The sequence below is a fragment of the Acinonyx jubatus genome, chromosome A2, assembly GCF_027475565.1.
Source record: "Acinonyx jubatus isolate Ajub_Pintada_27869175 chromosome A2, VMU_Ajub_asm_v1.0, whole genome shotgun sequence".
Lineage (NCBI taxonomy): Eukaryota > Metazoa > Chordata > Mammalia > Carnivora > Felidae > Acinonyx > Acinonyx jubatus.
In genome coordinates, this window is record NC_069383.1 from 147875957 (window position 1) to 147895130 (window position 19174).

Below are 19174 nucleotides of genomic sequence, written 5' to 3' on the forward strand. Positions count from 1 at the left end.
CCCAACTCCTCCCCTGCCCCTCCACTCATGTGCAAGTGCACGCTCTCTCAAAAATAAACATTAAAAAAAAATCCGATATGGTTCTTGGCTAACAATTTCATTTTGTGATGTTTAATATTATGTGCAAGTGATTTCTACCCAACACAATGAGATTCTGCAGACACCATTACTGTGATGCTAAGTTAGATCCAATATCAAGTCATACTCTAACAAATACTCCTAGAACCAATCACCAAATCTGAATTATGTTACCTAAATAGCAGCAATCTCTGAGTGTTTCTGAGTTATGGTTGCCACTTGGGCTATCAAGATAGGGTAGGCAGCTTAAGGACAGTTCTCCCAAAAAGTAGCCTTGCACTCACACTAATGTTTACATATATGCCCAAACAATAGCCTTAATCATCTCATTTTGTTCAGGACTGAGAAAAACCTTGCGACTGTTCAACCTGTGTTTGGAAATGGAAACCAATGGTTCTGACAATAAAAACCTCAATCAGGCTCAGAAGAAAACACGCAGCTGACCTGAGTACCTAAAGGGGCAGAGTTGAAGATAAATACTTCATGCTAGCCTTTTACAAATTCTGTGGCAAACTCACCTACACCCACACCGTCCTTGACAAGTACTGAGCAGTGCTGCTCCCAGCAGCTACGGCAAAACTGGTGCTGACAGGCCAGAGAAAGTAGGTTTTCCTTCCGCACAAACTGCATACACACTGCGCAGTGGTGAGGAGGGTGGGCTGTGGGAACCTGGGGAGAGGCGGAACAGAATGAGTAAAGAGGAGCCTCTAGAGTCTGGGAGCCACAGGGGTGCCTCACACAGCTAGGTCTTTGGGAAGAGATTCTGACCCTGCAACAAGTGTTAGAGCTCAACAAATGTGTGGGCTCTACGGGTCCCAAGAGTTCTGAACAGAAAGCATAGATGAGGAAGACTTCCTAAAGGAGATGGTGCCTGAGTGTTCGCCCTGGACAATCTCTCGGATTCAGAGAGGCAGAGGAAGGCTGAATGGAAAACTTACAGTAGTTTGTGATGTCAGGCTGAAAAGCTCAGGATTTCCAAATTGCCAAGGTCCTTAGAGGTCATTCAGTTCAACTTCTGCTTTTAGAGGCTACTGGGTTCTTTTATAAACTGCCTCATTTGATGAACAGAGCTATCCCTCAACAAGTACTACAGAGGCTCTTAGAGGCTGAGCTGAGCGTGTAAAGCTTCTAATAGTCCCACTGCAGGTTTACTTGTCAAAGACAGTGCTTTCCCCATTATTAATGCCCAAAACACAAAATATTACAGCTTTTACTAAGTCACAACTCATCCTTAACATGCTGCAGAGATGTCAAGTACAATTAATTTAGAGGATGAGGAAGGCTCCTACTAGGAAAGAAACCTTCTAGGATGTGGGCAAATAACCGCAAAGCTTGAACTCCAGAATCCATGCCATGCTACACAAACTGACAGACAAAGACAATGTGGGGACCCCTGGCCCAAGCCACAAATTGATGTAAAAGTCCACTACAGGTTTACATTAGGTTCTTGGTTAGCTCACTGGGAATACAAAAAACAATTTGAAGAAAAAGACCGTATTCTCATGTTTATCTAGTATGCTCCTAGAAATGTTCTCCCAAGAACTACCGAAGTTAAGTGGCAATTTGAGCCCCAATTCTTCCTCCTAAAGAGTGTTTCCAACATGGCCTTATTTATTTGAAAATATTTGCTAACTCCTAAATACATAGGAAACTGCCATGCACACTGTAAGATATAGTTCCTATCCTTAAAGCACACACAGTGTGGTAGGGGAGCTGAAAGGATGAGTGAGTCGGTACATCACACACGCAAAGACTTCAAGGCATAACTAGAGGATTTTGGAGAGGAGAGATCGCGGGAGACAGGCTTTGTGAGAGAGAGCTCAATTTGGGTCTTTAACAAATGAGTTCCACTCCCACAGACAAAGATGGGGACAGGGTCTGAACATTCCAAGCTGGGGATAGCATGAGAAGAGTCAAAGAGGCGTGCAGTAAGCTTGGGAACACCAAAGAACCCAGCAGGAATGGAACGCAGGCTGTGTGTAAGTGTAAAGAGCAAGGTGAGGCTGGAGAGGGCCCCAGGACTGGCAATGATTTATTCTCCATCCATGAGGAAACTCTTCCAACTATAATGGAAATGGAAGATTTAGGCCCATGTTGGAACAAAAATCTCTGGCATGCTGCACCAGAAACAAAGCAAGATGGTTCTCAATAACACCTTAAGCCACAGCAAGAGCCATGTGTGTCAGGAGAAGCCTTGCTCAAGTGGGAGACACTCACATGTTTCGAGGGACTGGGCTGAACTCGAGCCTCAACAAGCAGCTGAGCAGAATTAGACTTGTATCTGCAAAATACAAGCAGAAATAAAGGGAATCAGAAATGAAGATAAGCATTTTAACCGGTGAACAAAATCAGAAGACACCAACAAGTGCTGCAGTTGCACTAAAGTGTCTTTGTCTCTAATTACTGTCTGACAGAACCAAGCTTCCTTTTCCTTTGTATAAATACTTTTTCCTCTTTCAACTTTTTAGTTCTCAATTCGTATGAGAATAATAACCCTGCTTCAAAGATACGAAACTATAAGAAAAATACTTATGAAATACCATATCTGTTTTCAATCCCTTTCATGAAATATAAGCAAACAGCTCTGTGTCTTCAGAACAGGGAATGATATCTTAAGACATAGAAAATGCAGAAGTGCCTGGCTGGCTCAGTCAGTAAAGTATGCAACTCTTGATCTTGTTGGTTGTGGGTTCGAGCCCTGCGCTGTGCGTAGAGATTACTTAGAAATAAAATCTTCAAAAAATAAAATAAAAAAAGGGCACATGGGTGTCTCAGTTGGTTTAGCAGCCAGCTTAGGTTTCCTAACACAGTTTGTAGGATCGAGCCCCAATTCAGGCTCTGCACTGACAGAGTGGAGCCTGCCTGGGATTCTCCCTCTCCTTCTCTTGGCCTCTCCCCTGCTCTTTCTTTCTCTTTCTAAAAAATAAACAAACATAAAAAAAAAAAAAACGGCACAGAAAAAAGTATACAGGGTTCCTGGCGGGCTCATCAGGGAGAAGCATGTGGCTCTTGATCTTGGGGCCATGAGTTCGAGCCCCACATTGGGTGTAGAGATTACTTAAATAAATAAAAACTTAATTAAAATTAAAAAAAAAAAGCATAAAGGAAAACTCTGAAATATTATGTTACATTTAAGAACGTCAGTTCAGGGTGCCTGGGGGGCTCAGTTGGTTAAGCATCTGACTTCGGCTCAGGTCATGATCTGGTGGTTCATGAGCTTGAGCTCCACAATGAGCTCTGAGCTGACAGTGCAGAGCCTGCTTGGGATTCTCAGCTCTCTGTCCCTGTCCCCACCCCTCTCTCTCAAAATAAATAAGTAAACTTAAAAAAAAAAAAAAAAAAAAGAGGATATCAGTTCATCAGAACACACCATAAAGTGAAAAACCCGGCTATATAAATAAATAGAAGGTAACTCAATACATACATAACAGGCAAAAGACTGATATTCAGAATAAATAAAAGCAAATTTCCTACAAATCCATTTGAAAAGACAAAATAACAATAAAAAACAAAGACAGAACAAGCATTTCATAGCAAAAAAAAGCACAAATGGCCATGAACAAGAAAAGATGCTCAACCTCCATAATAATCTGGGATACTGAAATTAAAAACAATTAGATGCCATTTATACCCACCCACCAGATTGTAAAACTTCAAGGGTGACAGTATCAGGAACATTCGTACCACTGGTGGGCATATAACATGGTACAATCACTTTGGAAACATTTTGTCATTTAGCAAAGCTAAAGAAACACACACCCTATTGCCCAGTAACTCACTTCCTACACTCAACCCTAGAAAAATTATATGACACTAGTGGTCATACACACGAGTTTTCAGAGCTGCATTATTTATAACAACAAAAAACTAAAATTCACAATCACAAATGTTGACAGGAATATGGATAGGATGTCTTAAGATGCAACCTTGTTAATTTAAAAAGTTTAAGAATACAGACAGCATGATTCCATGTCTGTAAAGTTCTAAAAACATCCAAAACTAAAGGATATATAATTTAAGAATAAATAAGAGGGGCGCCTGGGTGGCTCAGTCGGTTGAGCATCCGACTTCGGCTCAGGTCATGATCTCACAGTTTGTGAGTTCGAGCCCCGCGTCGGGCTCTGTGCTGACAGCTCAGAGCCTGGAGCCTGCTTTGGATTCTGTGTTTCCCTCTCTCTCTGACCCTCCCCCGTTCATGCTCTGTCTCAAAAATGAACATTAAAAATAAATAAATAAATAAATAAATAAATAAATAAATAAATAAATAAAAGAATAAATAAGAAAATGATCAATACTGAATTCAAGATACTGGTTGCTTCGGAGAAGGAAGGGGGTGTGGCTAAGCAGGAACTGCCACCAGAAGCTTCAGAATAAAATGTCCACTTCTTATTTGAATGGACACTTAAATGTGTTTGCTTAATCATTCTTTAAAACCTATACATTATCACATGTGCACATACATTTTTGAAAAATTAATATTTCATAATCAAAATTTAATTCTTTTCTGGAATGAGATATGAAATATATACATTTAAAAATAAAAACAGGGGCACCTGGGAGGCTCAGTCGGTCAAGCATTTGACTTTGGTCATGATCTCACCATTCCTGAGTTCGAGCCCCCGCATCAGGCTCTGTGCTGACAGCTCAGAGCCTGGAGTCTGCGTCAGATTCTGTGTCCCTCTCTCTACCCCTCCCCTGTTCATGCTCTCTCTCTCTCTCTCTCTCAAAAATAAACATAAAAAAATAAAAATACAAATAAATAAAAAATTTTTTAAAAAAGGGGCGCCTAGGTGGCTCAGTCAGTTAAGCATCAAACTTTGGCTTGGGTCGTGATCTCATGGCTCATGAGTTCGAGCCCTATACTGGGCTCTCTGCTGTCAAGGCAAAGCCCACTTTAGATCCTCTGTCTCCCTCTCTGTCTGACCCTCCCCAACTTGTTTTCACTCTCTCTAAAATAAATGTTAAAAAAATAAAAATAAAAACAGGTGCCTGGGTGGCTTAGTCAAGTGTCCGATTCTTGATTTTGGCTCAGGTCATGATCTCATGGTTGTGGGATCAAGCTCCGTGTTAGGTTCTGTGCTATCATCATAACATAAGAGAATCCCTGCTTGGAATTCTCTCTTTCCCTTTCTGCCCCTCCCTCACTCACACACACTCTCTCTCAAGATAAATAAATTTTAAAAAGTAAAAATAAAAACAATTATCCTGTGGCAATGAAAGTGCCACACAAAACCCAGGAAAATGCATTACCCAAAAATCAGGAATCTGAGCAGGGAACAATGTCTCATGTAAGTGTGACTTCCTTATTTCACTTAGAATGCTTCCCTTCCACTGCTTTTATTCTTACTTCTCACGCTAGTAATCTTAATATCTGCAGCCATCTTGTCCCTTCCCAAGTTAGACTACAGAGTCTGGGCAGTGAGAGGTACCCCACTGCTGGAACCTACATGGTTCCAGAATTGTGAGTAGTAGAAACAGCACTGCAGACAATGGAAGTTCACACAGAAGTCTATCTAAATGTATTCGGCTCTTAAGGATAGAGAGTGAGAGTGAGAATGCAGTGGGTGGGATCAGGAGCACACTTGCTCCTTCCTGAGTGAGCTAAGCTGCTCCAGTGGGTACAGCCATCCCAGTTATGTTTAGCCTGGAAAAGGAAAGGTATGACCTTCCTTCCTCTGAAGATACATGGATCACACCATTCAAAAAAAGACTCACTGTGGTGTGAAAGGGCAGGAGTGGCAACCAGTGATTCTCACCAGTGGCAGTTTTGTTCTCTAGGGGTTATTTGGCAGTATCTGCTGATCTTTTTGATTTCACGGACCGGGGGTGCTAATTTCAGTGTGCCAGATTATTATGAAGGTTGAGTATCTTTTCATGTTAATGGTCATTTGAGCTTTCTTTTCTGTGAAATGCTTGTTTGGTATTTTGCCCATTTTTTTAAAGTTTATTATTTTTGGGGGGGAGGGGGAGGGACAGAGAGAGAAAGAGGCGGGGGGGAGACAGAGAATCCCAAGCAGGCTCTGCACTGATAGGAGCAGTGGGGCTGAATGTGGGGCTCAGGTTCAAGCTCAAGAACTGTGAGATCCTGACCTAAGCCAAAACCAAGAGTTGGACACTTAACCAACTGAGCCACCTAGGCGCCCCTTGCACATTTTTTATTGTTATTTTGTCTTTTCAAGTGTATTCTGCCAAACCTCCTACAACTCACAGAACAGTGTCCCCATGACAAAGAGTTATCTATCCCAAAATGGCAGGAGTGCTGAGGATAAGAAACCCTAAGCTAGAAAGAAGCACATGCCTATGAAGGTGGGACACAGGGACTCGTCCCAGAGGGTGCAGGAGGAGGAGAAACCCCTCCTCCTGAGAACTTCCAGGATACCTCAAGACTTGAAGATCAGAGCCAAGAGTTCTGGTTCTGATGGTAAGCTGGCCTATCTTTTCTGAAGGTAATATTCAAAAGTATGTTGCATTCCTCATTTGATATATCCAAAAGAAACAAATGGAGATGTTGGCAAGTGTTATCTAGAAGGGCACTGATTACAAATTTAAAAAGGCATAAAAAAACTGAACTAACTTCACTGTCTACAACAGGAGTTAGGAAAAAGCATGGAACATCTATGTGATAAAATACTAAGCCAGCAATAAAACTGAGGTAGAAAAAAATATAATGCAAACATGGAAAAATATTCACCATATACAGAGAGGAAAAAAGGATATACAATATGATCCAGTGTTTTAAATATATAATATGCACATTGCAAGGATATACTCCAAAACATAATCACCACTGGGTGGGTGGGCAGAGAAAGAAGCTATGGGCAATGCCATGTCTCTTCCTCTAAACACCTTACCTGTCCAGTATCTCTGCAACTTGCCAGTGGAAATTAACTAATATAAGTTTAGCAACTGAATGAGATACCTAAAAAGAAGAAAGAAAAAAAAATCAAATTACAACTGTAGTTTCTTTCACAGAGCTCCACATTTTGAGAAGTGCATACACATTCATGTCTACAGCAGGCCCAGGCTTGACTTCCAAATTCTTCCTCTTGGTTCTCTGCTTCATCTTTTAAGTTCAGACTCTTATGATCTTAGTGATTTCCCAGATCTCTTTAACTTTTCTTTGTTTTCATTAATGACCCTTCCAAGAAATCAATCTGAATTGAATCTTAAGCAAAACCTCCCTGTCTACAGTTAACAATCCAGTGTTCAATTTAAGCAAAAAAGCTGTGTTCTCTAAAGTGGTCTATGTTCCCTCAAGCTGCTGTAGGAGGCCACACATGGGAAGTGCACCTCTAGTTAGGCCCATTACTTGCAGAAAATCTCTAGACTTGGACTTCTTGTATAATTCCAGCAAAACAACACACACCTGTATAAAATCTCCAAATTCCTGCCAACCAATGAGCCCTGATCGCAGGAAGATTTAAAAGCCTTGCGGCACCTGGGTGGCTCAGTCAGTCAAGTGTCTGGCTCTTGATTTCAGCTCAGGTCATGATCTCACTGTTCATGAGATTGAGCCCCACATCAAGCTCTGTGCTTACAAGTGCAGATTCTGCTTGGGATTCTCTCTCTCTACCTCTCTCTGCTCCTCCTGCATGTGCGCACGCGCGCTCTCTCTCTCTCTCTCTCACTCTCTCCAAATAATAAACTGGGGGAAAAAAAGTCTATGGGCAGTCTTTGTGGCCCCTACCTTTTAAAGCACACTTGTTATTTCCCAAAAATAAACAAACATTGAAAAAATAATAATTTAAAAAAAAAGGGTGCCTAGGTGGCTCAGTTGGTTAAGCGTCTGCCTTCGACTTAGGTCATGATCTCGCAGTTCATGAGTTTGAGCCCCACATCGGGCTCTGTGCTGACAGCTCAGAGCCTGGAGCCTTGTTTGGATTCTGTATCTCTCTCTCTGCCCCTCCCCGGCTCAGACTCTGTTTCTCCTTCAAAATAAACAAAAAAATTTTAAAAAAAATGTTTTTAAAGCACACTGGTTATGGCTGTCAAAGAGTCGCAGAAGGTGCTTTGAGCTAGCAATTCTACTTCTATAAATTTTTCTGAAGAGATCATAGAGGACAGGTGTACCACAGTGTTTTACAAGAGTAAAAAATTAAAAATAACCTAAATGTCTAATAAAAAGGAACTAGGTAAATAATATATGACATATCCATGCAATGAACTATGCAGTCATTGAAAAGGATGTTACAGAAATAAGTTTGACATAGGAAGATGTTCATATTTTAATATTAGGCTAAATAAGCCAGTAGTAAGATAGCATGTACATGTTATAGCCACAATATCCTGTTAATAGGGGAAGCAGACTAGTTACAAAAAGGAACAGCCTGAGGTTGTCAAGATAGGGTAGGGCCACAGAAGATGGGATTGTGTTTGGAGGTCTAGATGAGGCTTCCCAGAGAGAGCACTGCAGAGCAGGAGGGTGCCACTAAATCAAGGAGAAATGAGAAGCACACTTGAGGCCAGGGAGCTAAGAGAACACACAGAACCTTAGTACTCTGTTCACTGGACTGAGTCTTTAAACTGGAGCTACCAAGGAACCGTAAGGTAGTACATGCTTGGTCCACAGATAAGAACTGCAGAGAGGGGAGACACAGTGACCAACTTGCAACCCCTGCTCCTAGAGCTCAAGTTACTCCTAAAAGGAGACAGATGCAACTTACTAAGCAAGGGCATATCCCAGTGCATAATCAGTATCAAAGGTTGTGCACTGAGTGAATGCCTTTCTGTCTTGCAGCCCAGGAACATCTGGAGAAAACCCAGGTCTCAAGACAGCAGACTTCACTAAGGATGGGGGTCCCCACTTCTCTTCCATGCACGGGAAGAGGCATCAGACTCAGGCATGTTGCTGTAGTATTTTCTTGTTGAGGACCATGGAGACTTTAGGTCTAGGATTCCTGAATTATAACTGACATTTTTCCTCACTGTAGCCATAACAAAACTATTTATCCACAGCAAACCACTATCACAAAATGAAAACAGAGACAAAACATACAGTTTAAACTTAAATAATGGTTTTGAATGTAGCTCCTGGCTACAAACTTTCTTAAAAACCTGACTGTGATACTGTTTTTGATGACCTCCTCACTGCCTTTTCTATCATTTCTTACCTAATGGAGCCCAGTCAGACCTACACCATCGTCTGTCCTGACTTCTAAATGTCTTGCCATGCTGTGGTATGAAACCATCTGGGAAACCCAGAGAAGTCCCGGCCATGTCTAACAGCCACCTCCCCTTTCTCACCATTGATGGCTTAGATGAAGCCTTTAAGCTGAGACAGGGGTCAGGCTGCCTCTCATCCACAGAATCCTGAACTTTACTGGACACAGGGGGACCACTCAATGACACCAATTATTAAATGATATCATGTCTGTAATCTGTGGATTTTCAAGATGGAATCCTTCAACCTTCCTTAAGAAACAGAATGTTAACACTCTACCTCGTCTGATCCCTTGATTTGAATAGCACTAACAGCAACAACAAAAAACCTCAGAATTAGCACACCAGGTACAGCCCACCTATGGAAAATCTGGCCCTCTGTTGAAACAGAAATTTTATTAATGACTGCAAATCCACTAATGACCAACTCAGAATATCCCAGCAGATTTGAGTTTTGGTGAGAACAGATTATGTGAAGAGAAGATACATCTAGCACTTTATGGAACTGACGGTGGAGTGATAGGAATCTATTCTTTCAGCGCCAACAGCCAAGAATACGTCAATATATACAAGATAGTAGGCACACACGTCAGCTGTATGCACCCCCCACTAGCCTTCTGCAGGAAGTGCTACTGTGATCCCTAAGTCACAGATGGGGGTGTGAAAATGGCCCATATTGTGTCCACAGTGTATCATAGAAAATCAGGGATTCTTTCCCTCAATAATCCAATATAAACCTGAAGACACCCAGAGACAATTTAAGCAAAATGCAGTGTGACTGCACCTTGCCCTATAATGGACACCAGGGAATCTATAGGGAAGTCAGGTTCCAAAAGGCTCTCTGGCAAAAACAGCACAAGGGTAGAGGAAGAGGACCTAGAAGAATTTATGCTAAAAAAAGGAGTCTCAGCAGTGAGGCTACCTCATCCCTGATTTGGGGTCACAAGAGAGAACTGACTGCACACACACCCCAGCAGTATCTCAGAGGAAGCAACCACAGGTGATTTGGGGGCAGAAAAGGATGTGTGTTGGGGGCAGGGGCACTATTTAAGCCATTTTCCACAAAAGGGCCAGGACAAACTTTGGGGAGGATATTAAAACATTAAAGAGTACAAACAGCTAAACTCTCGCAGGAAAGAACTCCCTGAGTTTTCATGCCATTACTGTCTAATGATCAAAGAGTTATTCAGAATCTATCAGAGTCAATACTTCACAACTGGGGAGTCTTCCATTCGTCTCTATTATTTTCAATCGTGGAGAACAGAATCTTCCAGCAGAATCAAGATGAACCCTTGCTACACTGTTTTGATCAAGAAATTAGCAACCTATTAGTACTATTGTCTGGACCCCTCCACTCCATAACCTTTAGGATTACCTTCCTGAAACCCTGACTGAAAAGTATTAAGACAGCTCTTACAGAGCTGTTACATCTTGGCAAGATCAGTTCCCACACTGCTTAAAACCCATCACTGCTTTCCAGTACTGACAAGACAAACCTGAAGCCTTTAGTGGAAGTCATCAGAACCATTGTGCCCTGGAGTCCAGCAACAGACCAAGTGATTCTAGCATCCCCATGCACTTTGCTAACTGTTCTCTGCCAAGAATGCCCTTTTCTGTAGCAAATATTTGGAAATTAAAGAACATACTTCTGAGCAGAACTGGTGTGTCAAATAAGAAATCACAAGAGAGGGGCGCCTGGGTGGCTCAGTAGGTTGAGCATCGACTTCTGCTCAGGTCACGATCTCGTGATTGACGAGTTTGAGCCCCGCGTCGGGCTCTGTGCTGACAGCTCAGAGGCTGGAGCCAGCTTCGGATTCTGTGTCTCCCTCTCTCTCTGCCCCTCCCCTGCACATGCTCTGTCTCTCTCTGTCTCAAAAATAAATACATATTAAAAAAAAATTTTTTTTTAAGAAAGAAAAAAAATAAATCACAAGAGAAATTAGAAAATGTTTTGAGGGGTGCCTGGGTGGCTCAGTCAGTTAATGTCCAACTTCAGCTCAGGTCATGATCTTACAGTTTGTGGGTTGAAGCCCTGTGTCATGCTAGGCGCTGACAGCTCCCATCTTGGAGCCTGCTTCAGATTCTGTGTCTCCCTCTATCTCTGCCCCTCTCCCGCTGTGTGTGCTCCTCTCTCTCTCAAAAATAAACAAACACTAAAAAAAAAAAAAAAAAAAAAAAAGAAAGAAAGAAAGAAAGAAAATGAAAATGTCTTGAACTGAATAATGAAAATACCACAGAATTTGGTGAGATGCAGCTAACATGATGCCAGGGAGAAATTTACAACTGTAAATGTTTATACTAGGAAAAAAAATCCTTAAGTCCCCCTTGAGAAACTAGAAAAAGATGATAAAACTTAAAGCAAGTGAAAAGAAAAAAATAATAAAGAAAAAAAAAACAAGAAATAAATGAAATCCAAACCAAATAATATTGAAAATTAACAGGAGTGCCTGGGTGGCTCAGTCAGTTACGCGCCCGACTCTTGATTTCAGCTCAGGTCATGATCTCAGTTTTTGAGTTCAATCAAGCCCTGTGCCAAGCTCTGTGTTGCCAGCGTGGAGGCTGCTTGGGATTTCCTCTTTCTCTCTCCCTCTCTCTGCCCCTCCCTTGCTCTCACTCTCTCAAAATAAATATTAAAAAACTTAAAAAAAAAAAAAGAAAATTAACAAACCCCATTAGTTGATTCTTCAAAAAAATCAACAAGGGATGCCTGGGTGGCTCAATGAGTTAAACACCCAATTCTTGATTTCAGCTCAGGTCATGATCTCACAGTTCATGAGTCCAAGCCTCACTCTGACAGGGCAGAGCCTGCTTGGGATTCCTCCCCCCATCCCCCCTCACTTGCATACTCTTTCTCTCAAAATACATAAACTTAAAAAAATAGATCAATAAAATTGATAAAAACTTTAGCTAAATTAAGAAAAAGAGAATACAAATGACCAATAACGGGTGAAAAAGGGATAATAAATTTAAATCTTAGGTGAAATTGACAAGATTCTTGAAAAATACTTAGCAAAACTGACACAAAGTAGAGAAGATAAACAGAATAGCTCTTATATCTACTACAGACATTGACTTTATGATCAAAAATTTTCTCACAAAATTCCCATGCCGATAAGTTTTTACTGTTGAATTCTATCAACACCAATCTTACTTTTAGAAACTCAAGGAAGTTACACTTCTTCCTATTTATTTTATGAAGCTAACATAATAACCCTGATATAAAAATCTGACAAAAATATAACAGAAAGAAAATTACAGACCAGTACCCCTTATGAACATAAACACAAAAATCAATCCAAATATTTTAGCAAATTAAATCCAGCAATATAGAAAAAGGACAATATATGATAATGAAGTGAGGTTTATCCCAGGAATGGAAAGCTGATTTAACATGTGAAAACTATTGTAATTCATTGAATTAACAAAATAAAGGTGGAAAAAAATGATCATTTCAGACACAGAAAACCCATTTGACAAAATTCATTCAAGATATAAATTCGCAGCAAATCAGGACAAAAAGTGAATTACCTGAGAGGTGAGGGAGAAAAAGTGAACTGCCTGAATCTGATATAGGGCACCTATGAAAAACATTATACTGAATGCTAAGATCAAGAAAATGGCACAGATGACCATCCTGACCATTTAACATTATACTGGAGGCCCTAGCCAGGGCAATAAGGCAAACAGAAAAGAAAAAAAAGACATTAAATAAAAATTGGAAAAAGAAGCAAATCTGTCTCTATTCTTAGATAAAATTGATTGTTTACTCCGAATATCCTAATATGCAAAAACTACTACTAGAATAAATGAATTATGAGATAACAAAACACAAAGTCAATATACAAAAATCAAATGTATTTCTATACAGCAGCAAATGAAAACTAAAATTTTAAACAGGTGAAACGTATTTTAGTAATATATTTAGACCAATATATCTGAAATATTATTTCAACAGGTAATCCACAAAAAATTATTCAAGAACTATTTTATTTTACATCTTTTTTCTTTAAGTTTATTTATTTTGAGAGAGAGCTAGCATGTGAGCATGCACGTGGGGGGAGGGGGGCAGAGAAAGAGACAGAATCCCAATCAGGCTCCGTGTTGTCAGCACGGAGTCTAATATGGGGCTTGATCTCATGAACCATTAGATTAAGACTTGAGCTGAAATCAAGAGTCGGCCACCCAACCAACTGAGCCACCCAGGCGCCCCTTACATCCTTTTTTTCATATGAATCTTCAAAGTACACTTTTATTTTATTTTTAAATGTTTTATTTATTTATTCATTTTTTAGAAAGCATGAGCCGGGGAGGGGCAGAGAGAGAGAGGGGGACAGAGGATCTGAAGTGGACTCTGCACTGAGAGCGATGAACTCGATATGGGGTTCGAATTTACAAACGGCGAGATTATGACCTGAGCCGATGTCAGACGCTCAACCGAGCCACATAGGTGCCCGAAAAGTACACTTGTATTTTAGAATCATAGCATATACCAATTCAAAATGGCCACATTTCAAATCTCAATGGCTACATGTGTTCATAGCCACCATACTGAACAACATAGCTACAGACTGAAGACAATCAATCAAAATCAAAGCAGGGTTTTTTCAGGGGTGGGGGGCAAGAGGCACACATTAACAGTTGATCCTAAAATCCATGGACATGGAAATGACCCAGAATATCCAAAGCAATCTTGAAAGAGAAGAGCAAAGTTGGAGGACTTATGCCATCTGACTCTAACACTTACTATAAAGCTATAGTAATCAAGGCAGGAGGGTACATACAGGCTTAAAAACAGACATAAAGATCAATGCAACAGAATAAAATTCAGAAGTAAACTCAGACATTTATGGTTAATTTTAAACAAAGGTGCTAAGGAATTCAAGAGAGGAAACATTCAACAGATGGTTCTGGAATAACTGAACACCATTATGCAAAAACAAAACAGAACTTGGACACTTCATATCACACAAAAATTAACTCAAAATAGTTCACAGATTTAAATGTAAAACTAAAAACTAAAAAACTTCTACAAGAAAATCTTTGCAACCTTGGCTTAGGCAAAGATTTCTTACATAAGACAATGAAAGCACACTGATAAACTGAACTTCATCAGAATTAAACTTTTACTCTTCAAAGACATTAAGAAAATGGAAGAGATGAGCCACAGAGGGAAAATAATTACAAATCATGTATCTGATAAAGGATTTAATTCAGAATCTATAAAGAACACATGCAACTCAAGAAGACAACCTAATTTTTAAAAATGGATGAAAGATTTGAACACTTCACCCCAAAAATGTATGAACAGTAAATAAGCAAAAGAAAAGATCTTCAATATCATTAGTCATAAGGGAAATGCAAATTAAAACCACTTCACACTCACTAGAATGAATATAATCCAAATGACTGTCAATACCAAGAGCTAGCAAGAATGTGGAGAAACTGGAACCCCTACAGAATGCTGGCAGCAATGTAAGATAACAGTCACCTCAGAAAACAGTTTGGCAGTTTCTTAAAACGTTAAACACACATATTACAACCTAACAATCCCACTCCCAGATATCTATCCGAGAAAAATGAAAGCATATGTCCATTTAAAGCCCTGGACATGAATGGTCATGGCAGCATATTTCAGAATAGCTTCAAACTGGAAACAACCCAATGTCCACAACTGATGAATGAATGGATAAAAAAAATGTAATATATCCATACAACAGAAAATTCAGCAATAAAAAGGAAAGCACTACTGACATGTAATACGACATGGGTGAACCTCAAAAACATTATGCTCAGTGAAAGAAGCTGGACACAAAAGACTACATATTGTATAATTCCTTTGATATGAAATTTCTAAAAAAAAAAGGTAAAACCATACATACAGAAAGATGATCACTAGTTGCCTGGGGCTGTGAGCAGGGACTGACTACTAACCAACACATGGGAACTTTCCAGATGATGAAAATATTCTATAACTCAGATTGTGGTGATGGTTACATAGTTGTATAAATTTACTAAAATTCTTCTAATGGTACACTTTACAATGGGTGAATTTAATGGAATGTAAATAATCCTTCAATAAAGCTGTATAAAAATAAAATTGGTCAATGGCTAGATATATAACAAAGCAAACGTAGCAAAAGGTTAGCAACTGTATAATCTTGATCACAGGTATATGGATGTCCACTATATAATTCCTTAAACTTCTTTGTATGTTTTAATTTTTCATAATAGAAGTCAGGACGGAAAAGTTTGCCAAATTTAACATAATGGCAATAACTTGCATAAACAAATGTTACAATAAACAAAAGGCTGACCTTTAAGCTACTGCATTAGTCACTCTGACCTTTCGAAAAATCCTCCTTCAGAGTTTTAACATAGTTTTGACTAAAGGTTAACTGATCATACAATGTGAATTTCAGCATAAATAGATACAACTTCCATACAGGTCTATAATGCTAGTTAACTTTATAATGCTCTCTGGCTCTCTCTCGACCTCCCAGACCAAGCTTTCTTAGTGTTCCACTAGATGCTCTGCTCCTAGTCTTTTGGCTCCTTAAATGTTGCTGTTCCACAAAGCACAACTCTCAAGCCTGTCTTTGGGTTATCACAGTCATGTCTAAAAGCCTTGGTCAGTGTGAACATAAGCCCCAAAGATAAGAACTCTTATTTTTCCTGGGAGCTGGGGAAGGGATGTGACTGATCAAGGTGGGGAAGGGAGGGCAAGTAGTGGTATAAAGTTCATCAAAGACTGAAGGGTTCCCTCGAGTCTCTGGTGGCCCAGAGAAGGCTTTTACAGAGTTAAAGATAAGGTAAGAGCAGAAGCCAAGAGCAGCCTATCTTCCCTGCCCTTTTTCCCTCTTTCCCTGTATCCTCAAACCTGACCAGTTCCTAGGGTCAGGAGCCTCTAAGGAGCTTTCCTTCTAGATTGAAAAAAACTGTGGGATTGCCCTCTGTTGTCATTTACCCTAACCACTGCTCTGCACTGCCAATCCAATCTTGCTTGGTCTTGCACTCCATTTACAATCCTCAAACCCTCAAGTGGTTTCCATATCTTTATTCCAGAAAGCCCTTAGCTACATGCATGCCAGAAAGGACTTTACTGCTGGTCATCAATATATCCCAAAGGTTGCAGACAAAAACCTTCTGTCCTCTTCTATAATCTATGTTTGGGACAGACGCTTAAAAGATATTTCCCCGATACAGGTCCTCAAAACATGTCCAGTAGTTACCACTTGTGCATAGATATCTAAAGGAGTAGACAGCTGCTGGGAGTCAAGTTCTCCTTTCTGTTTCTTATAAACAATATAGTAAGTGTGCTACACAATTCTATCCCTACTTCATAAGGAGGACTTGGGGGGTAGGGAGTGGGAACCAGTGGGAAATCCAGAATTTGGGCAATGATGCTAAGATTTTCTCACAAAGATGTAATAAAGTGTACAAGAATGCTTTAGCCTTTGTTGCCATCAAGGAGGTCCTCACTGGTTAACAGTAGTACACAAGTCCACAACCTCTGCATTTCAGTAGATATCCTGGAGACACTTTCTTCCATGTTCTAAGGGCTTCAGAGACTAGAGAAATGAAATAGTGTAAACATCAAACTGTCAGTTAGAGTGGAGAACACCTTGATAAAACCTGAATCTCGTGGCCTCCAACCCACTCATTACAAGGAGACAGCAGCAGGATTTCAAGACCTTAGATAAGGCAACAGCAGCAGCAATTTGGTTATCGGCTTATACTTCAGCAATTCTGACTTGCTGCCCCACCCTGTATTTCAAATTTACTGCTGTACATTCTCTCCGTTAGGTCCCTACGCAGAAAGCTGACTGTGGCAAAATGATTTTTTATATCACAGGTCCCTGAGCCTACCTCTTCTTAATCTCCTGACCACAAAGAACTTAAAATACCAGAGCTACTGAAGGAAATGGTGAGTACATACAACATTCTAGACCCTTTCTAACACAGCCAACATCCATCTTTGGGGAAAATGTTTTAAGACTTTCAGGAAATTTAACAGTTACTACTTGACATCCCAGAGCACTTGGATCGTATATGTTTATTATTCAAAAATAATGCATAAGATATGTTAATTTTATATAAGGATCAAGGCACGTAGTGAATAGCCTCTGCTCTTGACAACAGTTCTCCAAGGAAACCCACGAACATGGTCAGTTGCTTCTTCCTCTTTTTAGTCTCCTACAGTTGATTCAAGCTGTCCAGCCCTCAGGGACGAGTTAATAACACAGCTCGCAAACAGATTTTTTTCCCCCAGAAAAAAGAAATCCAGCAGCCCACCAAAACTGTCACCATCCCTTCCCACACTTACCAGTGCCATAGGGAGGATGCAGCTGATGGCAGTGAGCATCAACGGCCTGAAAAAATACAGGTGGTAGTTTCAATTTTTATTTAGAATTCTTACTTGCCAACTGCCTGAAATTTTTTAAGGCTACACGAATGGGTCTCCATGCCTCAGCCTGTGTTAAGCCACTCCGTAGTCCAATCACATTTGTTAACAAACACTAGTGGTCATTCACTAAACAGCAGAGATGAAGGAAAGGAGTGAATTGTGGGTGAGCTTCTGGGCCAGGATAGAAAGGGACATGATAAAGGAAAGCTAGCCTAAGGAGATCAAGATGGATGAATTCAGGTCTTGGAGGGTGGGGGGTGAGGCAAGAAGGTACTAAAGGAGTAAGAGGAAGAAACAAGGTTAAAGCACAGAGACAAAGGAGTAGGTGAATATCGGCCTACTAGAATGGGACAAAATCAGCAGCAGTGGTGGTGGCAGTGGGGTCCCAGCTACCTTAGGCGAGGCTCACCCCTACAATCAAATTTAAGTGGGTGGGCCTTCATTCTCCCAGACTTCACATCTACATATTCTCAGCTTCTAGAAGGTCAGCTCTCTGGCACCTGATCATAACTTGGCTTCCTTTCACTTTTTCTTTACAGGTCTCCACGGAGGGAGGGCACACTTGTAACTGAGGTACCCACATTATTCATGCTTTAAAAATCTGATTAAATGTGAAGATTTCTCTCCAGTCTAATCTTAACTCAGTGCTGTCTCTGATCATTAAAATACCAAAAAACCCAACAACCTCCCCAAATAAAGTTATTTACACAAAACACAATAAAGCAAAAATATGAAAGTCATCATCCTTGACCATAAGGATACTTTTTTATTATGAAAAATTTCAAGTATCTACAAAGTGAAGAATATGATGAGACCCATGCATCCATCACCCAGCTCCAACATCAACTCCATCAACTCATGGCCAGGTCCACTCTATCTGTACCTCATCTATCCCCCACCAGCTACATTATCATGGAGTAAACCCAGCCAGACTATCTTTTAGGGTGTGCATTTTAATAGAAAACCTCTGGGAAGTACTTAGTACAAAAAGCTGGTTGAGCCCCTACTAGAATTCTGTGTTTTCCAGGGGGTTCCATATAAGCAGGATGATCACCGTTTTTACAAACCAAGGTCGTATCCAGTAACCAAAGCCAAAAAAAAAAAAAAAAAAAAAAAAAAAAAGGCAGATGGGAGCTGACATCCAACGAATTGCACATAGTAGGATTAAAATCCAAATCTTTTACCATGTTTCTGCAGCCAAAGCCCATCTTATCCAAAAATGATTTCAAATAATGCTCTTCCTCTTGTAGCTACTGCTACTGTGAGGAGGCAAGTAAGAGGTAATACCAAATACTATCTGGGCAGTACCATTCAGATCCCCCCTCTTCTCTACAGGATACCTCAGAGGCTAGCATATCTTACTGACAAAGCCACAAAGTCCAAGAGCATATTTCAAAGACAGAGCTACAGATTGCTGGCCTTAGCTATGCTCAAAACATATAATGCTATTTTTATAACCCTTCTGTTTATATAAAACTCCATCAAGGGGTGCCTGGGTGGCTCAGTCTGTTAAGTGTCTGACTCTTGAATTCG

The 19174-nt window shown here is 40.3% G+C and overlaps 1 protein-coding gene across 4 annotated transcripts in view; it reads right to left on the reverse strand.

Moving 5' to 3' along the window:
* The window catches only part of ARIH2 (ariadne RBR E3 ubiquitin protein ligase 2), a 47420-nt gene that overhangs the window by 10612 nt on the left and 17634 nt on the right, over nucleotides 1–19174 (reverse strand). For 3 of the 4 annotated variants that reach the window (XM_027038686.2, XM_015077036.3, XM_053219415.1), the window contains exons 4-6: nucleotides 6930–6997; nucleotides 2296–2359; nucleotides 597–747 (exon numbers count right to left, since the gene is read on the reverse strand). In XM_027038686.2, the coding sequence (XP_026894487.1) occupies nucleotides 597–747; nucleotides 2296–2359; nucleotides 6930–6997 (283 nt within the window). Of the gene's footprint in view, nucleotides 1–596; nucleotides 748–2295; nucleotides 2360–6929; nucleotides 6998–17560; nucleotides 17607–19174 lie in introns of all 4 variants that reach the window. The other variant, XM_015077037.3, reaches the window with a different exon arrangement.